The sequence below is a fragment of the Neolamprologus brichardi genome, chromosome 1, assembly GCF_056152115.1.
Source record: "Neolamprologus brichardi isolate AB-2024 chromosome 1, ASM5615211v1, whole genome shotgun sequence".
Classification (NCBI taxonomy): Eukaryota; Metazoa; Chordata; class Actinopteri; order Cichliformes; family Cichlidae; genus Neolamprologus; species Neolamprologus brichardi.
The window spans coordinates 31,629,215-31,652,265 of NC_142104.1; the positions used below are offsets into that span (position 1 = coordinate 31,629,215).

The window sequence follows — 23,051 nt, forward strand, 5'->3', positions numbered from 1 at the left end:
AAAGCGGGCAAGCGAAAAAAGAGTTTTCATATGTGAGACACTAGTGACGTTTAGTGTGTTTGGAGGCTATAGTTAGTGTGTTGTGTAGTTATTGTTTTGTATTGTGTGTCAGTTATACTGCTGAATGCAGTGGCGGTCCTAGCCTGTTTGGCGCCCCGGGCGAACACTCCCTCTGCCTATCTATCTATCCCCCAACTCGAGGATCACCACAATTAACCTAATAGACCGACACCTTAGTTCACAGATTCACTTTGTCTAAGGTGTGTTTCTGGGATTTCACACAACCCAAGATTCAAATCCTGAATACATAATGGGCTTGGATTTACATCATTATGAATGAAATGTGCTCTATTTGGAAGCAGCCAGCTCCCCTCCCCTTTCGACGGGTTGTGTGTGAGACTTTAAATCAGCAAACTGTAAATTATAAAATTTAAATTGTTATTGATCCCTTTACCCCTAGTCCTGAAGTGTATATTTATTTTCTTACTCTTCTTATATTTATTGTTTGTTTACTTGCACTGCTGTAACTGGAGCCTCGTCGTCTCGTCTCTCTATATACTGGACTGTATGTGGCGGAGATGACAATAAAGTTTACTTTGACTTCAGCAGCGAGCAGGCGCACCGAGGGCTCTCGCGCTCTCGCGCTCACTTTTCGCGTATAGAATTTCGAAAAAACCTCAGTGCAAATTATAAGTCTGTATCATAATGTCTGGTGTTTTCGTGTTTGTTGTTTTGTTTTTATTTTGTTTTATTTTTGCGAGTTGGTTATTAGATGCTGCTCCAGCCAGCCAGAGAATCCCCCGCCGCCCCGCCCTCTCCTCCCAGTGCAGCAAGCAGCAGGCGCACCTCGCAAACAGAGGGCGCCCTTACACCCAGCAAATGGGCGATAGAAAACCGATTGGTGCCTATGCCATTCCCAGTATGCGCTGGCTGATGTTGGGGCAGCATGAGTACGAGCAATTTTTTTTTCTTTTTGCCAATGCCCGTGATGCCGCCCCCACCACGATGCTGCCCCAGGAAACCGCCCGTGTCGCCCGTATCAAAAACTGCTACTGGCTGAATGTCACATTTGCTCCAAAAAAGCCACCAAAGGCAGATTCCAGTGTAAACGCTGTTCCCACACGGAAAACAGGACTGATACACCTCCTGCTGTCAGACCTGCAGGGTTTAGGCCTGTGATGTTGTCCTCTGTCTTATACTGAACACAAACTATTTTTTGGACTGGCACAAATAATTTGTGTGCCTTCTCATTTGATGTAACTACCGCCCCTCCCCCCTCAGCCCGGCTCAGAGTACAAGGTTCGCGTGCGGAGTGAAGCAGAAGAAAAGTGTGACAGAGAGGGTGAGAGAAAGAAAAAAAAAACGCCATTGGGATTCGGCTCGCGTCGTTCACTTCAAAGATCCGGCTCTAAGAGCTGTTTCGTTTGCGACCCACACTGGGCAACCGCCCATGTCGCCCGTATCAAAAACCGCTACTGAGCATGAGAACTGAGGTATGGCTCTGATGATAGGGGTGTTTATGTCATCAAAGGTCATCTACTTTAAAGATGTGACTAGACGTGTCTTCAGCATAGAAAAGAGGGGCCGTGATATCCTGTACGATGTGTTGTACTCAGTGAACTTACTGAAAGGAATGCTTTAGTCCAGAGAATACACTGTCCCAGCTTTTTAAAAAGAATTTTAAAGTTTGATTTGTCTGACCATAGAAAAGATTTCCAGCTTGCCTCAGTCCATTTCAAATGAGCCCAGAGAAGATGGTGGTGGTGGTAGTGGTGTTGATGTACACAAAGAAATGAACAGTCTCAATTTTTTATGATAGTTTTTTAATGGCGAAACAAAAACAAAATATGTAGAAAAACACATTACATAAAAGTTACAAACTGTTTATTTTTCATTGACTGAAATAAGTACTTGATCTCCTATAACCATGTACAGGGATTGTCTAGCCTGATGTTAGCTAAGAGCAGAAAATTGTTCACTGTGGGATGACAGAATTATGTGGGATGCCACCGTCTTAAGTAGTGGCCAGGAAACTAGGTCAATGAGCAGCAAGTGGAGATAATCAGGCCAGGTGAGTGGGCCAAGAGCAGGAGCCCAGTAATGAGCTCTGCCCAGGCAGAGAGGAGACTGGGAGAGAGAAGGAGACAAAGAAAAAAAAACCAACAACAAACATCTGGCCAAGATTGAGCCAGCCGGGGAGAGGGAGAGGGACCATGACATATTCCACATTACCTGGATTATGTCTATATTTGGAATTTAGAGATTAGTTAGCATATACTGACTTTAGATGATCCACAGGGATGTTCAACCATGGCGTTCCCCGATGTGCAGCTACACACTTACATACTTTTCCCCACAGAAGAATGTCCAGCATGTAACAGAAGCTTATTTAAACCATATATTAACCTTCATATCGTGTGCAGTATTTGTAATCTGTGTCTGTAATCCATGTTTTCTATTATAGGAATGATGAGCTGTTCTGTTTATTTGGAAGAAAAAATGCCAATTTTGGGGGGAAAAACAGAAATTTAACACTTAAACAAAGCGTACATGTGTGGATCTTTGTAAAGCTGGCAGTGTGGAATTTGTATCAAAACCACATGTCAGACATGTGACATGATCTGTGCTTATTAGGTGATTTATGCATTTAAGGTTCTATAAGCTGAATGCTATTGACACCCTTTTCTCTTTTTTTTTTTTTTTTGCCTGTCCCATTTGGTTCTTTAGCCGTCAGAATTGTTGTCTGAAGACCAACAAGGATACCCAATGGATTTATTTTGCCAAATGGATCATCATGGCATTGCCGTATTGGTCCATTTGATCGACCTTTGTTTTTATTATTTATTTTATTTTATTTTCAGTTGTTACAGATGGGACAGACATGAGTGAGGGATAGGAAAGGGAGAAAGAAAGAGGAAGGAAAAGAAAAACAGAAGGGGAGAGGGACAGTGAGAAAGGGGGGAAAAAAAATATCTCCGGGATCACCTGTTGAGAGAAAAAGAATAGAAAACAAGCAAAAAAAACAAAAAAACAAAACAAAGCAACATACTATACACAACACCATCGCATTAATCTAGCTAAGTGTAAACAGCAGTAAATACTAAATATTGAATGTTGTTGTGCAGCACGCAGGACAGACAGCGCACAATGTGCTTTGAAGTAGCAGCCAAGAAAGGTGTGATTTAAGTCTACAAACAGTGAACACCTGTGTGCACACCTGTGTGGATCGGCGCGCTTGTATTCAAATGGTTTCCCCATGTAATGGTCTGCAAGAGGATGTAGAGAGCCATAGCCCTGTCCCCCAGGGCATGAAGCAGGCATGGAGGAGATCCAGGCCCCAGACATCCAGAGGCCCCAGAGTGCAAGAGCCCAAGGAGGACCACCGGAGGGGCATCCGTGCCACCTTCATGGGAAGGGCTGAGGATCCCCAGACGAGGGGTCACCCAGTAGCCACCGGGCAGAAACTAGAGGGGGCTTTTCTCAACGAGAAGTCTGGGCTTGGGAGAGCCCGAGTGCCCTGGAGGGACGTTCCCTGCCGGATACACGATGGACGGGTGGCAGAAATGGAGGGTCGTGTGCTTGGCGGGACTGTCGATCGAGGACGCTGAAGATATCTACCTATTCGGAACCATGATAACAGGGTTCTTGCTGACCGGAGCTGGCTTGGCCCTGGCTTACTGGAGAATTAAGATAGCGGAACCAGCTGTTCAAACCCCCCCAAGGCTGCCCGCTGGGATTGAAACGATGGGACAAGGCGCGACTTCTCAGAATGGGCTGGAAAGCAGCATGGTTAAGACTAGGGATGGGTATCGTTTAGGTTTTATCCGATACCAGTACCAAACCGGTACTTTTGAAACTGTGCCGGTGCTTAAACGGTGCTCAAACCGGTGCTTAAAGAATGGAGAACACAAACTTTGTCCAAAAACCTCTCATATTCAGCTGTTTTTTTGTAAAAAGATAACAATGTTAGCCTTTTCTGCAGCTATAGGGCATATATGGTATCACTCTTGCCTGGAAGCAGTGCTTAATCAATGGAAACAACACAAACTTTGTCCAAAAACCTCTCATGTTAAGCTGTTTTCCACTTTTTCTTTGGTCATTTTAGCCTTTTTGGCCAGGGTGAAGGGAGTATCTGCCATCAAACAAGAAGACAGCCGCATGTAACTACGACAGTGTTTGCTAGTTCACCTTACATGCATTAATGTAATAACATGGTTAGCCTACTCAACATAAATTACACACGAACAACATTAAGCTACTGACCCAGAGAAGAATGGCTGCTGCTGCCATCATCATCCGTCATCATTTCTGCTACACTGGCAGGGCTAGGGGCCAGGACTCTACTCTTTGGGTTCTTGGGGGATGTTGCTAACTCCAGGTCCGATGATATTCTCGGCTTTTAAAAAAACGCTATGCGTCGCCAGGTGTTTCATCAGATTCGAGATGTTACCTCCTTTGCACAGTATCACAGTATCAGTTTAAAGCACTTGTTGCAGGCTGCTGGGTTTGCATCTTTTGCTGTGAAGTACAGCCAGACTTTTGAACGCTTCACCTTGGGCATTTTTAATCTGTAGCTCTGCTCTGAAAGAACGTACGTACCTGGGCCCGCCTACTATCCTTGGAAACGTAAAATGATTGGCTAGAATCTAAAGTGTATCACAGCTCAGGAAAAAAAAGCACCGAAATAAAGCACCGAAATGTGTGCTGCTTTTCGGTCTGGTTACTACCGTTTATGTCAGAACCGGTGCCATCATGGCACGGGATACCGGTACCCATCCCTAGTTAAGACCTTGGAGATGCTTACAGCTGCCGTGAAGACTCAAAATAACACCTCCGAGCGTATACTGGGTTACATCAAGGAGAGGCCTGCTCAAAATGACACCTTTGAGCGAAAGTTGGATCACATCGCGGAACAGCTCACTGCAGTTGTGAGTTCTCAGAATCGGCTCTCTGAGCAAAAGAATGAGAACACCACGGAATGGAAGTTTGATACCATCATGGGGAGGCTCGCGGTTCTCCAACGGGAGATTGAGAGACCAGTGTCGGAGTGTTAAAGAACAGCTTTGAAATTTTCCTGAGCTGCTTGCATAAAAGAAAAATCAACAACATCAACATCATAATGCGGATACCTCCTCGGCGCCAGCTGTGGGCTCAAGGCTGGAGCCGAACAAAACTCCTTGATAACGACTGTGTGTTGACTGTTCTTCCCATTCCATGCAAGGCCACTTGGGTTGGCTGATAGACTGTTTACTTAGCCTGATAGGGCGGAGGACACTGTCTCAGCTGAACTAAGGATACGCACACACATGCCGGGCAACCTGCATGTGGCCAATAAAGCCTTGATTCATTCATTCATTCATTCAAAAAGAAGTCACAAAGCTTTTTGAAAGCACAAAATAATCAAATCTGTGAGGCTAAACTTAAAAAATTGTCACTATTAATTCAGGTTTGGATATATGCATTTGTGGTAAAATTGCTTTGTATTTCTGTGTGGAGCGAACACACATTTGTGAGTCCTCTAAAGTTAAACCCAAGCATCCAGCATGACAGTGATCCAAAACACATCACCAAGGAATTGCGGGAGTGGCTAAAGAAACACACATTAACTGGTTTAGCCAGTTTAGCCAGAACAGATGCTGTTCACTTCTTGGTAAGTAAGCAAATTTACCTGTTCAGCTGGGGATTAAGTAATTATTTCACCCCTTCTGTAATGGCTTCTTTGCATGATTGAGCTTTAACAATTTATGGAACACACTGTGAAGCCACATTTATTATTACTTATTAGTCATGTGTTGCTTTTAGCCTAAGTGTCAGCTTACTAAACATTTAAAGACTTAATAGTCTTGGTTGCAGTAAAGAATGGTGTACTGTCTATGTAGTAAAAGGCATACATTCCAGTAGATTAGCACTTTCTGAAATACTCAATCCAGCCTTTCCAGCAGAAACAACCATATTCAAAACTTAGATTAAAAACATAAAAACTTCACTTAAGTTATCCCTATTCTATAGGACTAAATGCATTGGCTTGTGAGCATGTGATTGGCTAATAGATATTTGATATAATAGGTATAGAAATAGCTGTACTTAATAAAGAGGCTGGTCACTATATATTTAAGAAGAGAAAGAGGCATAGAGTGACATAGAAAGAGTGACACTCATAACAGCACCGAGTTTAATGAACACCTGAGACACAGCTCTATCATGTGGCTACCAAGTGTTACTGCAAACAAAGATGTTAGGTAATCTTAGCCCACATTAAATACTTGCATGATAAGAGATCCCTAATTCTAATGTAAGTATATTTAAGTTTTATAACTGTAAAAGATTTCATCTCTTTAAGCTGTAAAGGCCACCGGATCCCTTTATTTTATATGAATACTACATGTTAAATAAAAATACGGTAACCAACTTGAATAAAATACACCAACTAACTAAAATAAACATGTGCCTGACTAGAACAAGATACAATATAATCAATCAAAATGAAGGAAATGTAATGAAAAAGGAATGAGGCAATGAAGTAAAATAGGCATACATTTAAATAAAAGTGTTACTATTTTACTAATTAATAATGTCATAAAACCATTTTAATGAGGTCAAATCTTTGTTGCCTGTTATTAATACCTTACAAACTGTTATAACATAACAATTTCTTATTTCAACCAATATTCCTTTCACAAAGAAATGCAAATAGAGGCTCAAAGTTTGTTTTTTCCTTTTCTTTAAGGTTTGATTCTGTCTATCTGCCACAACTTTCCTCGCAATCAAAATGTTGTTTATCAGGCAAATGACAGGGCCAAAGAAGTGGGAGTTCACATTTAATCTGTCAGTAAACGTGCTTTTCAATGCACAGGGCAATTAGTGCTGGATTTCTCTACTATCTGCCATTGGTCATCTGTGGTTTTACTTCCATATATTCAAGATATGCACCAAAGGCAATGTGAAAAATTATAGGAGTGTCATACTCAAATGCAGAAACAGAATAAAGTGAATGAATTAAGTTTATTTGCAGTGAAGGGCTGAAACTATTTACAGTGTCTTTTGGAAAAAGGTAACATGCGCAGACTCTGTGTACAATATCCAAACAGATGGTCTGATAGAATCTTCCCTGTCTTCAGACTTGATAGCTAAACTAACCTTTCTCTCTAGCTTTCATCTACAAATCCTCTTCAGGGAAGCAAGCACATACGGTTAGCCATTTTGTCCAGCAATAAAATTATTTACAGTTTGCTTGTAAAAGGTGACTTTCACTTCTAGCCCATCTATGATAAGCCTTAGGGTTGTGAAAGTGAGGTAAGATGCTCGTGGTGAGCATAAGATTTCTGATTACAACTCAGAATCTCACTCATAAATACCACTCAAAATGTTTTGGGGAACTATAGCTATAGCTATTTACACCTACAGGCCAGTGGACACTTTTTCAATGATGAGGATGTTCACATCCTGGACAGGGAGGAACGCTGGTTTGAGCGTGGAGTCAAGGAGGCCATTTACGTGAAAAGGGAAAGACCATCTCTGAATAGAGGAGGGGGCCTAAGGGTGCATCTTTCACCATCTTACAATGCTGTGATTGAAGCCATTTCCCAACTCTCTGTGAATGGCCATTGATCAGTGGTTGTTGATCAATGGTCATGAGAATTTACATAATTATGAAGGTGACCTTCCATTGTTCCTTCAGTGGGCTGGTTTCAGTCATTATGCAAATGTACTGTTTATAGCAGGCGTCAGCAACCTTTAACACCCAATTAACACATTTTGAACTCTTAAAGAAATATAACAAAAGGAAAGACACCCAGCTGAACTAAAATGATCCAGCAAACAAAAATTGTTGTGAGCCGCCACCCGCCACTCCAAAAGCCCAAAGGCGATATAAGCCTTTGGGCTTTTGGAACCTTGACCTGACTTTTAAAAAATAATTGGAAAAAAGCACTATGCTGCTGAAAAAATTAAAAAATAGATATTTGCAAAATTCTGCCTAAATATGTATTTTACCAGGTTAATGTGTGTGGCGGGGTGTGGTCTGCAGCACCGCTGCAGGGGAGGCGGACACACCTGAGCGGCACCCGCAATCATGCCTCGCCGCCTTGAGTCTGTGCTATCTGTGCTGTTGTTGGTATATGTCGAGCTGTGAGCTGAAAAGCTACAGCCGGCTGCATGTGTACAGCAACCGAGTGTGAAAAGTGGTCAATAAAGAGATGCTGAAAAGCATGTTCATGGAAACATCGTCGGGTCTGCCGTGATATGTTTACAATGGGACTTCTGCTCCTGAACCTCCGCGCACAGCGTCTGCAGATCGGGGCTGTACGAAGTCACTTTCATCTTTACGCAGGACTGTAAGCTATCATCTGTGAGGCGTGAGCGGTGTTTGTTTTTAACATAGTTCACGGTGGAGAATAGCTGCTGACATAATGTGGATCCAAAGATCCATAACTGGCCTACCTGGGGTTGAAAGTCTAAAATGCACGGCGTTTCGGCGGGTACACCGGCTTCCGCGAGTGTGACGCTTATTTTGAGCGATGAAAAAATAATAAAATATAATTTTATTTTTATATTTCAATGTCAAAATAATTTTCCAAGTTTAAAAAAATAACTAACATAAATAAAATACACTTCAGCTAAATACTTCTAATTTATTTTCCCAAACCATGCAGAGCCGCACTATAAGGACTAAAGAGCCGCATGCAGGTTGCCGACCCCTAGTTTATAGGATTCGGGAAGCCTACAGTCAGCTGAGACTGAAGTAGTCACTTGGATGATTGACGAAACGTTTCTCACACTGAAAACGCTACGTCCAGATGAACAGAATCAACTTTTAGAGATTTACTTACCTGGATGATTGAGAATGGATCAAGACCACTTGTTAACTTACATTAGGGCTGTTCGATTTAACAATATATATGAGATGACGATATAAAAACATCTATCGTTTCATTTTACCCTATCGTTTGTTTTGTGGTGTCGCAAAATAAACTGTTTACGGCAATATTTTTTCACTGTTTTGATGGTCACTGTAGTGGCTATATTCATGTCTTAAAGTTCTCTCTTTGTCTTATATTTAAGATAACCACACCACGGACAGACAAGCGGCTGTTTTTATGCATTGTCATTAGCAACAACAACAACGGTAAAACCATCGCATTTCCGCATGTTTATTTTCCACATGAACCTTTCACAATAAAGCTCAAGATCCTGTTGAGACTTTTCAAAATAAACTGAATCACATGAAAGAGTATGCAGAGTATTTACGGATGAGAAGCCAAAAAGAGCCACCAGGTGCTAAAAAAAATAAACCTTAGACTCAAGCGTTAGAACAGGCTTTTCCCCGCAGCACGCTGTGTAATTAATACTTACCAAGAAATCGGCGGCCGTTACAACTTATGTCTAAAAATGAATAGTTTCATACATCGTTAAAACACTCGACTCCAGGTACACGACGCCCAGCTGGAAACACTTCATGCAAGTCGAGATGCCCAAGATTCACAGAATTTACAGAAAATTTTAAATTTCTGTGATTTATATCGTTATCGAGATGATAGATGTCTTATATCGGGATATATGATTTTGATCATATCGCACAGCCCTAACTTACATCTAACCTGAGGAAAAGGTTTCTGAAAAATCTTCCCAGAGACATTTTTCCCTTTTTTTTCTTGCCATAAACAAAAATGGCAAACTAATCTGCACTTCTTTTCCAGGTCGGGCCAAAGGTTGGAGGCTCAGCAAAATGCTTTTCTGTATGTGCACTTCCTGTAATAATACAGAAGGCCTTTATTTTTATTCCAGATTTTTATCCTTGGCTGACCACTGGCGTTTTTATGTTCTTGTTAAAGTTACTCTACTTCACAGTCGATCCACATCCACATCATCCTGTTTTTAGAAGCCTGCATGTCACAATCCTGGGTCTTTTGACCCAGCGTTTTGAGTTTTAGTTTATTTTGATGTTTATGATTTATGTTTAAGTTCATTGGGTTATCTAAGTTCATTTGCTTATTAGTTTCCCCTTGTGTTTTCAGCCCCTATTAAGTCTCCCTTGCCCTTCATGCGTTTCATGTTCGTGTGTCTTATGTTGTCAAGTTCTTGTTCTCATGTCTGTGTCTCATTATGTTTCCTGTTTTATTTTGAAGAAGTCCTGTGTTCTGTGTTTAGTTTTACTCTCCCCTTGTGACATCGTCATGTTCATGTGTGTCAGCTGTTTCCCCATGTGTTTCCATTTCCCCCATTATCCTCCTGTGTGTATTACGTCTGTGTATTTTCAGTCCTTCCTTGTCAGGTCGTCTGTGTTTTCACGTCGTGTATCCAGGTATCCATGCCAGTTCTCCGTGTTTAAGGTTTTTTCATGTTTTAGTTTTAGTTCACCCAGTTTAAGGTTATTGGATAGTTTCACCCATGCCCTTTGTTTGTATTTATTTTGCCAGCCTTGATAAACTGCCCATTTTCTGTTAATCCACTTCATGTTTCACATTCTGTTTCGGCCTCCATTTGAGTCCTTTTTTTGCAACACATGCAGTCTGCCTCTGCCAGACTGTGACACTGCACTGTCATGACTCCTTTCACCAGGAAGTGGGAACCTCGAGAGAAAAATAAAAGCATAATAGCTTTCTGGCCCATTTTTTTCAGAGAGGTGAGAGCTCTAGCCTTTGAGGAGATGTGTCACGGTTCGCTGGAGGACTCACACGCAGGACTCAGAGGCACAGTATTTATTACAATTCCACCAGGTGTATTTACAAACGGTGCAGGGGGGGGTAGTGCTATATACAAAGCAGTGACAGGGAAAAAGGCTCCGGGGAAATCCAGGGAGGGAAAAGACACTCGCTCTTCTTCTGACTCTCTCCAGACACTCACACAAAGGAATCCGCTCGGGGAATGCAGGGTCGGGTCCAGGGGATCTATGTACAGAAAGAAATACACGTCAGAGGTTTTCCGCAGGGAAAAAGAGAACTTGCTCAGAGCCGGGCTGCACTGACGTGAGTCACACACAATGATCCAGCGATGAGTAGAAGCCACTCCCTGGCTTAAATGCTGGCTGCGCTGATGAGGCCCAGGTGTTTCCTCTTCAGAGGGGCGTGGGTCGAGGGCGTGAACCCACCATGAGTTCCGCCCTGGCGAGAGAGCGAGAGAGAGAGCAAGAGAGAGAGAGAGAGCGAGAGAACTACTAGTCAGCGGCCTGCTGATCCCCTGGCCGTGACAAGATGATCTAGAATAAGCATCAAATGTCATCAGTGTCGTATCATTATTATAAATTAGTTTGATAGGAAATAATTCATTCTTGCACAACAGTTTCTTTAAAATGACAGCTTTAAATAAATAAATAAATAAATAAAATGACAGCTTATTACTTGTAATTACAGCACTGAACTGTTTCTAGGAAAGAGTAAAAAAAAAAATAAACTTGTGTAAAAGTTTTCAAAGTAAAGTGGGGACACTTTTGAAAGAAATGGTACCACTATTTATCAGTTATAAAGTAACTTAAAACAGAGATCGAATATATATTTTGTAAAAATATATTTGTAAAAATCTATAAATGTTTCTTGGTATGCAGTCTTTCAAAGTTGTTTTAAGCAACACAGTATGATTTTCTGCTTATTTGTTTTAGCATGCCTGAATCTGCAAGTATAACGTTTTCCCCTCACCCCCAACCATTCGCAGCAGATGGCTGCGCCTCCCTGACACTTGCTCCGTTGGAGGTTCCTCTCTGTAAAAAGGGAGTCGTATGATTGTTGGGGTTTTCTCTGTTTTCTTCGTATTACTGTAGGGTCTTTACCTTAGAATGTAAAGCACCTTGAACCAGCTGATGTGATTGGCACAATATAAGTAAAATTTAACTGATGAAGAAAAAAAAAAGAAGTGCGGGTATGCAACTATCAAAATTATCTGGAAATTAAATGTTTCAGTGCAAGGCAACCTGCATGTGGTGAATAAAGCCTTGATTGATTGATTGGTTGAAATGTTGTACTTTCAGATTTTAGGGTAAGACTGAAAATGATATAAAGTTGAAGATTTAAACAGTTTTAGTTCCATTACACACCCAAAGAGCACTCTCCTGCCTGGTAATGTGAAAACAATAAATAAAATGGTGGATTTGAAAACAGACTGGCAGAAACATTCACAAAAACGTAAATCCTTCTTTTCATTTACAACAGTAGCCAGAGTCCATAATATGATCAACAGCTACATTCACCCTGGTGAAAAATGAGGCAGGCCATCAGGACCAAGCTGGTTTTCCTGGGTAAGGAAGTTTTGGAGGAAAAAATCCTCCCTTTCATCCAGCTGTCCTGCTCCAGATGTCCCATTGACCCACTGAGGCACACGTCTTGTCAGAAACATCCAGAGGACTGAAGCTCATCACAGGGATCAAGCAGGACTCACAATCTTCACCAGCAGCTCCCTATGAGGGAAATCTTCAGACCTCCACTGTAGACCCGTTCCAGAAGATGGACAAACCCAGCACTTCATAAACAGTCTGATAGTGACCTGTGCTTTGTGTAATGTTAGATAATAATAGCTGAAAGTATCCTTGGTGGAAAAAAAAGGACCGTTTTGTTTTAGTTTGGCCTCAGTCCTATACTGCAGCCAGGCACCAGGGGGCGATAGAGACTTTTTGGTTATAGATTTGGGGAGCTGCTAGGTCATCCATGTTATAGCTCTGCCTAGTAGTATTAATGCTCTTGACCCCTGTAGTGGTTGTAATGCTCTTACATACTCTAGTGGTGACAACTGTACTAGTGTTCTACTACTGTCTGTTTAACTAAGTTAGAAGTTAGCTTGCTAGTTTCCATCTAAAGATGATATACCATGTTCTGATTGAGGGGCTTCTGAAAAACTAAAACCTATCATTTTGGACATAAATGAAGTCAGAAAACTAAACAGTGTAACTGAAGTTAAGCTAACTGGTATGGTATCTAGTGATTACCCACAGAGCTATGTAAAGGATAATATAAACAGGGGGGAGATGGATGATGAATGTTTACTTTTTTCCCTTTAATAAAAGTCAGTGTGAGAGTCACCGACGGGCAGAGACAAATGCAATCAGATGCAGGGAAAATATGCTGAAAACAGACCAAACTTAAGTCAATAGAACATCTGAGACAATTCAGCCACAACACAAGGTTAGTTATTAACATGCTGTTTTGTGGTTTGGACATCTCGCCACGAAAGATTCCTCTGTCTCATGTACCCATTCAAATCTTAGTTAGGATCAGAGTAAATATTTGAATATAAGCATTCAAATATGTTGTGCCTGGCAAAAGGTGAGCTTATGTGTTGTAGTTGTAGAGATTAAAAAAGTGAGTCTAATGTCATGCTGCACATAGTGCTAATAAAAAGCAAGTATACGTTTGTGAGATTTTGTTTTTGCGGTTTAATCATTTTATTAGTATCTCACAAAAAAGGAGGATGACAAAGATTAGGAGAAAATGAGGCTTTCTATTTCCCACTTCAAATTTCAAGGCCATCCTCACAAGAAAAAAAAACAATCAGCTTTGCCCCTGTTCTCTGTCTCTCTCTCTCACACTCTCTCTCTCTCTCTCTCTCACACACACACACACACACACACAAACAGAAACAGTTTATTTCTAACTTTTCCTCTTTGTTAGAAGTTGTGGAACATGCAAAATTGGAGAGGACTGTTTTGCTCACATATACACCTAAAATTCCAGGACAGCTGAGTGAGAACAACAAACATGCATGCTCAGTTCCACACACAAGACATAACAGAACTGTTATTCCTAATTTTGGCTGATCAGATATGGGCTGTTCTAATCCTCATTCGATGCAATAATTTCAGGAAAGATTTTTAATCCCATTCATTTGGTTTAAATAATACAGTAAATGTTCAGAAAGACGAACATGTATTAGAAAGAAAATTGTCTGAACTTCTTTAAGTTGCCTGAAGACGTTTCACCTCTCACTCAAGAAGCTTCTTCAGTTCAAGAACTGAAGAAGCTCTCTGAAGAAGCTTATTGGGTGTCCTCTCATCCACGGAACCTTGGTAATCAGAACTCACCAGTAATACACACTCACCAGTGACAATGAGACGTCTTCTCTGTATTTGCACTGGGATATTTTCTCAACTTCTGCATTGAACAAGTTTACAAAGAACACGGTGGATAAGACAATAAACATCATTAATGTTGTGGCCTTGAAAAGAAACTGGTGATTCAGCCACTGCTTTTCATCAACTTTGTTTTATCTGGAGTTTAATATATTTTACTTAACACAGTTTAAAAATTTGCCAATGCCTGAACTATTTCAGAATTTTTTCAATGCACATGATACATTTTTTTTTTAGTGTTTTACTACAGTTAGGATACATTTTCTTGTATTACAGTAAACAATATTTTTCTTCCTGTCTTAGCATGCATTTTCCAGTTGTTACTTTTGGTCCGGAACCAAAAGAAAAAGTCCACTAGAAACATGGGAGCACAGAAAACAGGCCAACATAAAATGTCCACAAAAGGCACTGGGGCCTGAAAACAACACAAAACAAAATAGGCGGGCCAAGGTCGACCATGAGTCACAGGGAACAGAGTCCAAAAACACAAGTGAGGAGGCCAAAACGGAGGCCAGCAACACAGGGGTCCAAAGCATTTCATTTCAGGGAGTCAACCCGAAGGTTGCCGGCACAAAAATTCAAAACAGGACAGCTCAGGGGGCCGGCCCGGCGGGCGACGGCACAACAGTTCATAATTCAAAAGGTCGGGAGGTCGACCAGGCGGGTGGCGCAGGTGACAGAGCTGGTCCGGAGGCCGACCGCACGGAAGGCTGCGGCCGCGACATGGAAGCCGTTCAGGAGGCCGACCGTACGTGTGGCAATGGCGGCAAAGTGGCCAGAGATGTTGAGGAGGTGACTGTGGAAAAGCCGGCCATGCTAGGCGTGGAGGAGGAAGTGGCGTGGCAACCAGAGGACCAGACGTGGCAGGACCAGACGAGGCAGGACCAGATGAGGCAGGACCAGACAGCAGCGTGGCAGCTGCAGATGGTTATGGTGCTGGCCGGATGGATCCCTCAAACCCTCCAGCGGAGACGAGGACGTGCTGGCCGGGCTCTCCAGAACCCTCAGCGAAGACAAGGACGTGCTGGCCAGGCTCTCCAGAATCCCCAGCGGATGAGGCAGATGGCGGCGCAGGAGTCGCAGAGTACTGGATTGGCTAACTCGAGCCTCCAGCAGGAGCAGGTGCAGGACCAGAGGGTATTGGGACCCCTGGCTGATGTGTAACTGACCAGGTGGGCGAGTGTGTAGCTGACCAGGAGACTGAACTGCTATAGGGGACTGTACTGAGGGCGACTGCACAGGGGACTGTACTGAGGGTGACTGAGCTAATGGTTCAGGTGCAAACGGAGCTGCTGATGACAAGGCTACTGGCTGTGCCACAGGTGACGGAGCTAGTGGCTGAGCTACAGGGAGCTGGGGCACTGAAGACTGAGCTAGTGGTGACTGAATGGGTACACTGGATACTGAGCTGCTAAAGGCGACTGAACAGGTGCCGAATGAGCTACAGGGTGAAGTGATGGTTGGAGTGGATGTAGGACAGGCGGTGGTGTAGGTTTCCTTTTTGGTAAAGCATATAGTTAGGGATGGATCAGGTGAACCTGAATCCTCCCTTAGTTATGCAGAATCAATTCAATTTCGATTCACAAGGTTGATTCAATCCTCGATTCGATTCCATTTTGAATCAGTCAGAAATATTATAATTATGATATTCCTCCTTGTATATGTGCTGTCAAAAGAAACCTTTTAGCCTTGTGAATTAAATATATGTATTTCTAAATTAAAAACCAATCCTAAAGCATTTACAATAATGTACTTTTTAATTAACATGAGTATATATTTATTTTCATTAGTGCTGTTAATAGATTAAAAAAATAACTAATTAATCTCACAATTTTCTGTAATTAATCACAGTTAATTGCAATTATTTGATCAATAGCCTGGTTGCAGTTACACTTTTTCAACTTCATATTTAAGCTTGTAACTGACATTTATAATGAAGTAAATGCAGAATAAACACAAAGAATGAGCAACACTAATGCAACACTAATTTTCATTTAAAAGCAAATTAACATTTCAAGTGGATCAAGGATCCAGTGCAAATAGAAAATATCTTTTGTAAACATCAGTAATACCTCAGAAAAATACTTTTGCTGTTAGTGTCTCACACAGCTTTTCTGAAATCCACTATTGCTTTTTGGAGACATACTGGATAACGTAGATAATGTACAAGTGAACTGACAGAAACTGACAGATCAGAAAATGAAAAAATACTTTAAAATTGCCCATTAAAGTACTGAGAAAAATGAAAACATATGGTATTGTAAAACCTCTGTGAATCTCATTTAAATTATTCTTTTAGTTATCATTTATAACTACTCTCTCACTCACTTTGAGACTGTAAGGTTTTTCTGCCTGCAAGAAGAGAAGCTGGTCTACACGTTGTGGAGTCAGTCACTTCCTTTGTCCAGTAACAATGTCACCGGCAGTTGAAAAAACTCATTCAGAAGGAACACTGGTCCCAGATATAGAAAGATACTGCTTTGGTTGGAGAGCCAAAAGAGGATACTCCCCTTCATGGTCCTCCCACCACATCAAAGGATCCTCAGAAAGTGGAACAGGTTCAATTTCCCTGTATTGATTCACTTCTTCCTTTTCCTTTTGAGTTGGTGTGTTTTCTGTGGCGAAACATTAATGCAGAGTCCTTTGACCTATTAATTGGAGGGGCATAATCCACTTCAACATTACCAAGTGAGATGTCAGGGGCAGTTTCCTCATATCTGTCACCATCAGACTCTTGCTGTAGAAAAATGAAAACTTTATTGATAAAGAAATTACTATTTATATTCAAACTTGAGTAGTACAAAAGAACAATAATTTTTTTTCTGCTTCTGTAACTCACAATAGCTGTGTCCGCGTTCTCCAAACCTGCTGCTTCCATCACCAACTGAGAGAATGTGTTGTTACAGGCAGAGATGGGCAGTAACGCGTTACAAGTAACGTGTTACTGTAATCCGATTACTTTTTTCAAGTAACAAGTAAAGTTGCAAGAAAGGTTATTAGATTACTGTTACTTTCCTGTAAGCACGCTGCATTACTGCGTTACTACTGCGTTACTTTTACAGAGAAAAAACCCCTTAACTTCCGAGCAAGTACCGAGTACGCTACCAAGGAATGGGAAATTCACAGACAAACTGCGGATTCTTCCACTGACGCTGCGGCACACCTGCACCAGGGCAAACATCCGCCTGCTATACAGGTGAAAATAGAGCAACAGGACTGCTGAGTCTTTGATTTTATTTATTTTCTGCTGTGTTTCACTTGCATTCATTTGAAAGACTGAGTGTGAACACAAAAAATATTTTATTTTATGTGCAGGAATGTGCAGAAAATAGGTTTAAATGTTAAACAAATTTCTTCCAATCAGAGAATGTTGCATATAATTTAATTTTTGCTTGATGCATAAAGTTAAAAGATTAAAACTAGTAAAACACGTTTTAAAAAGAGACTTTTCCATTGGATTACTTTTTGTATGATGGATTATGCAGAAAAAGTAGAATTGGGCTGAAAGATCTACTGATTACTTTTTTCAAGTAACTTGACCAACACTGGTTACAGGCCTCTTTGGAAAAGAATGGCAGGGCAGAGAAGATCCAGGGTGGTGGGGAAACACTCACTCACGGTCCTTTTCAGTCAATCCGTGGTAACCACTGCACTCAGTCCAAAAATCCACCCTGTGCTTCACTCACACACTCTCACTCATCTGGGTCTGGGAATCGGTCCAGGGAGGTCTGTACAAAGGAGACAGAGAACAAGCAAGCCAGGAGATCTCGGGGAAAAAACAAAAGAGAAGATCTGGGGCTACTAACTGTAGAGAGTACAATGATCCACTGAAGACAAACACACCTCCTAGGCCTTAAATACTGCCTGGGGTAATCAGCTGGGATAAGCAACAGGTGAGTAAGGCGTAGGGGTTGAATCCAGGATGACACAGATATCTGTGACTGGAGTCCCAAAGCGTTAGATATGGCTTTGTAACCCTTTCCAGACTGATCGATGTCAGTGATTTTGGTTCTCAGCTGTTTTTTGAATCGTTGCATGCTGTGTTGCCATTTGAGATCTCTTAGCCTGCGTCCGTTTGTTATACAGATTCTATTTATGTGATTTCTTGATTCAACAGTTCTGGCTGTAATCAGACCTTGGTGTGGCAATGAAACTGAACTCAGCTATGTAAAATTATTTCCTAATATTTAAGAATCAAATGTTTGTTTCTTCACTGGTTGTCTTTTACCTGCTTCCACATGTTTTTAATTGATTTCTTAGATTTACATGAAAGATTTTGCATTTGCTCATGTATCCCATTTTACATTATTAGTATAAAACTTGCATTATGAGGCAAACAGCAGCTGGTGACGTGCAGTGTCTTACACAGAAAGCAAAGCTATAAATAGTAGCTGCCCTCTGAGTATTCCTAACTTGCTCACCTGTTGCCATGTGCATCCAGGCCTTCGGTCACCTGACTTCCCTAGCTGTTACAGATAGGACTTGCATACATGTCGCTGATGCCTCAGTCTGAACTGGCTACACTTTTGTTGATTGGTCTTACTCATTTTTTTGTAGAGATCACCTCTGGATTATTTCCATGAAGCCTTCCATCAATTGCTGGTATGTTTTTATTTTGTGTTGTGTATTTATTATTTTACTTGGTAGTAAACAAGTGAGTTTATAGGTTATAGCTGCAGAAGCCTCCTATTGGCCTCTTTGTTAACAAATTGATGATGCTGTTTGAACTAGAGATGGACCGATCCAATATTACGTATCGGTATCGGTCCGATACTGACGTAAATTACTGGATCGGATATCGGAGAGAAATAAAAAATTTAATCCGATCCATTAAATATCAAAAAACCACCTCACAAAACTTGCGACACGGCGTAACTCGGCTCATAACCATAGCACGTGGGAGCAGTGTGTGTCATGTGATAGAGCGGCTGTGTGTATTTGTAGCCTCGCTACCAAACCAGCATTTCATCTCCGAGAAAGTTATCCCAGAGAGAAGTAAAGCAAGTGTGTAAGTTCATCTCTGAATATTTGTAAAGCATTCCCGCGTTAAGCTTAACAACCGATATATGGAGCGACTGCCTCTTCTCTCTCTCTCTCCTGCTGCTACTTCAATCGTGAAACTGATTAATGATCAGCTTATCGGCTTTTCTGTCGCGAGTCCATCTTCCATCTGCCACTGAAGGTGCTCAAGAACTTCTACTCCTGCACCATCGAGAGCGTCCTGACGGCAAACATCTGCACCTGGTTTGGGAACAGCACCAAGCAGGACAGACGAGATCTGCAAAGAGTGGTGCGCTCAGCCGAACGCATCATTCAATCAGAGCTCCCTGACCTGCTGTACAGCTACACCAAGCGGTTCAAGTCCAAAGCTAGGAAGGTTATGATGGACCTCTCCCATCCCAACAATGGACTCTTCTCACTGTTGAAGTCTGGGATGCGCTTCCGCTCCCTTAAGGCCAAAACAGAGAGAATGAGGAGGAGCTTCTTCCCCCAGGCTATTCGGGCCCTGAACCAGGTGTAGGACTGGACTCTCCCACACACATCACTATAAGACTGGACTCTCACACACATCACATCACCACACGCACCACCACACATTTCCTATAATTTATAATCTTTATAATCTCTTTCTGCTGTTTGCACATTTTTTACTGTAAATTCCTAAGTTAATTTGTAAATTTTGTAGTAACCTGTAAATTGTAAATACTGTAAAACTTTTTTTTTGTCATTTAATGGTCGGGCATTGTACAGCTACAAGCATTTCACCCCCATGTCATACTGTGTATGGTTGTGTGTGTGTGTGACAAATTTGAGTCCGTCTCTCTTCTTTGTTTTTGGCCCACTTCGTGCCAGAAAGAGGAAACCAGCGGCTGAACAACAGCAGCACGTTTAAGCTTGATAAGCTGTTGTTAAAATTTATTTAATATTTCTTTCTACACCAGGATCCTTTTCTACGTAGCTGACGGCTGGTAACTGTGCAGGGGCGGATCTAGCAAAGTTTAGCCAGGGGGGCCGATAGGGCATGAACAGGGAAAAGGGGGCACAAAGACATGCTTTTCTTTCTTATTCTCATTTAAAATGTCGAGCTTTTAATAAATAATTATCTGAATCTTACACCCAAAGTTTTAATCTTATGTAAAATGTATAGAAGTCCATTACTGTATATAGTAACTGTTAAGTCTAACATACCCTAGTAAGCTATACTACTTTTTCCTTTGGGAAGATGCCATCTGTGCAGTCTGCAGTTCTGTTGAAGAAAGATGTTGAATCTATTTAATATTTCTTGAAAAATAATTTATTTCTGTGCTTTTTTTTTCCACACTGCATCAAATTAAAGTTGAATACGTCAATCAAGCAGTGCTGGATTACAGGATCTTCTTAATGTCTGTACTGAATATGGTGTGCAATATGACATTGAGTACAATGCTGCTAAAAGTGCTGTTTTGATATGTAGAACCAAGCAGGATAAACAGCTAAATTTCCCTTTGTTTAAACTGGCACACAAAACTCTTGAAGTTCATAAAAAGGTGAAATACCTTGGTCACTTTATTACTGAGCAAATGAATGATGATGATGACATGTACAGACAACGATGCAAGCTCTATGTGCAGGCAAATACTATTGCACGCAAATTCAGCTTTTGTTCACTTCCAGTTAAAGTGGCTTTGTTTAAAGCGTATTGCACACCGCTATATACTGCCCCCTTGTGGTCATCCTACAAACAATGTAGCATGCTGAAGCTACATGTTGCATATAATGATGCAATGAGAATCCTTTGCAGGATACCTAGAAGGGGTAGTGCCAGCCAGATGTTTGTAGCTGTGGGTGTTTGGACTTTTAAAGCACTTTTAAGAAAGTTAATGTTCAATTTTAGAGAACGACTGGATGGTTCGAGAAACAGTATAATTTTAGCACTTACAGATCCGACAGTGAGTGGTTCCCGTTACTCATCCAGTCTGAGAAAGCACTGGTTAAAGTGTTTGTGTATTTATTGATTTATTTTAAGTAATTGTGTTTTATGTATATTATGGTTTTATATTTTTACAAATGTTTTATATACTTATTTATATACTTATATATATTTAATGGTTTATATCTTGTGTTGGGGGGCGGGGGGGGGGGGGGTTGTGTTTCTGTCTTGTTTTTTATGGACATGAAGTCTGCCAATAAAGATTGATTGATTGATTGATTGAATTAAGCATCATGAGGTGGAGGGCGGGGGGTGGTTCCCTATTTTTTTTGCTGGGAGTTTGCAACCCTATTAGTTAGGTTGCTTAATATTTCTGCTAAGTACTCTTTAAAATACCAGAATAGGAAGGATGGAGTAGGTTTAAGTTTATTAGATTGATCAGTATTGCTGAACTATGAAATATTTTGGGTGCAGTGTATTTTTTACATACAGGTATAACATAATAGCTTTAGTGTTGTTGTTTATTTAAACTTGAGTATGAACTTATACAAAATGCAGCAATATATTTAAAAAAAGTTTTATTGATTAAAAACACACTATATCGGATTCATATCGGTATTGGCAGATATCCAAATTTATGATATTGGTATCGGTATCGGACATAAAAAAGTGGTATCGTGCCATCTCTAGTTTGAACTGTACATAACTTTGATTTGTTACAATCTTAGCCTTACTGCTGTTACAGCCCTAGCTGGGCCTCCTGAAACTGCCCTTGTGTGGGTGTGGTGTTTTTTCTCCGCCTCCTCCTCTCTCTGCCCCTGCCTTCTCTTTTAGGACACACCTTCTGCTCATCTGGCCTCGTTTACCACCAATTACCCATTGGTAATTGGTGGTATATCACCTCTGAGGGTAATTGGTGGTAAACGAGGCCAGATGAGCAGCAGGTGTGTCCTAAAAGAGAAGGCAGGGGCAGAGAGAGGAGGAGGCGGAGAAAAGACACCACACCCACACAAGGGCAGTTTCAGGAGGCCCAGCTAGGGCCGTAACACCCCCTCCCATAAACATAAACCAGTGGTTTGTCACAGTTGGTTGAAAACACTGAATGGGGTTGGCTCAAGTCCCTCAACCTAGCCAGATGTTTTTTGAGCCATCACATATGGAGAACCCGTCAGGCAGCTAGAAGGCCTTACAGCAACACTTCTCTGACACTTCTTCGCTATGTCATGGCGAAAGGCATGCTGGTTAGCCCGAGGTGCAGGTTTGAATGTGTGTTGTACACAATGTGTCACACTGCAGGTCATGTGGATGACGACCAACAGGTGGCAGCTCAAAATTAGTCGACCTCTGACATTCACCAAATGACACCACTGAGCAATTATGCTCCAATTGTTGCCTAGGACTGGCAACCTTGTCTGTTTGTGAACCACAGTTCACTCTTTTGAAAGCAGATCGATTTTGCTTTGAATTGGCTTTTGAACAGTGAGCAATCAGGTGGCCAGGTTTGTGGCAGAAAAAACAGCTTTTTTTTGGCTCTTGCCAGCATGCCTGTATTAGCATTCTTAGCTGGCACAATCCTAGCCCTCGAGACCGACCATTTCCGTTTGTAGGCCTTACAATTTGCTATTAAATGGCCAGATTTAAAACAGTAAAAACATTTCCGGTCTGACCTGGGACAAGGCACAGGCACCTCCCCCCTTGTGCCTTGCTCACCACTAGCACCGCTAGCCTTCGCTAGTGTGTCGCGTCGCTCTTGCTTAACGATACTGGCTTTATGGACGAGTGCGAACTCGTCAGCCAGTGTCGGGGGCTGCTGCAAAGTGGAGACTTTCTGTTCATTCAGATACACTGCCATCCACTCGGAGATGCAGTTTTTAAATTCCTCAATGAGAATTAACTCCCATACCAAAACTAGGTCTGCAGCTTTACAGGCCATACACCATCGGTCAAAGAGGGCACTCTTTCCCTCGTGAAATCCAGGAAGGATTGATTCTGCACCTTTTTCAACCCCCGAAACCGCTGCCTATAAGCCTCGGGGACCAGTCCGTAGGCTAACAGGATGGCACTTTTCAGTTTGTCGTAATCCAAACTGTA

At 41.7% G+C, this 23,051-nt stretch overlaps 1 protein-coding gene across 1 annotated transcript; it reads left to right on the forward strand.

The window, feature by feature from the left end:
• The first annotated feature begins 2,641 nt into the window (after positions 1–2,641).
• LOC148106435 (uncharacterized) lies at positions 2,642–5,054 on the forward strand. The gene is made up of 4 exons (XM_087844815.1): positions 2,642–2,679; positions 3,474–3,789; position 4,119; positions 4,783–5,054. The coding sequence occupies exons 1-4, from the start codon at positions 2,642–2,644 to the stop codon at positions 5,052–5,054; spliced, it is 627 nt and encodes a 208-aa protein (XP_087700941.1).
• The last annotated feature ends 17,997 nt before the right edge of the window (positions 5,055–23,051 follow it).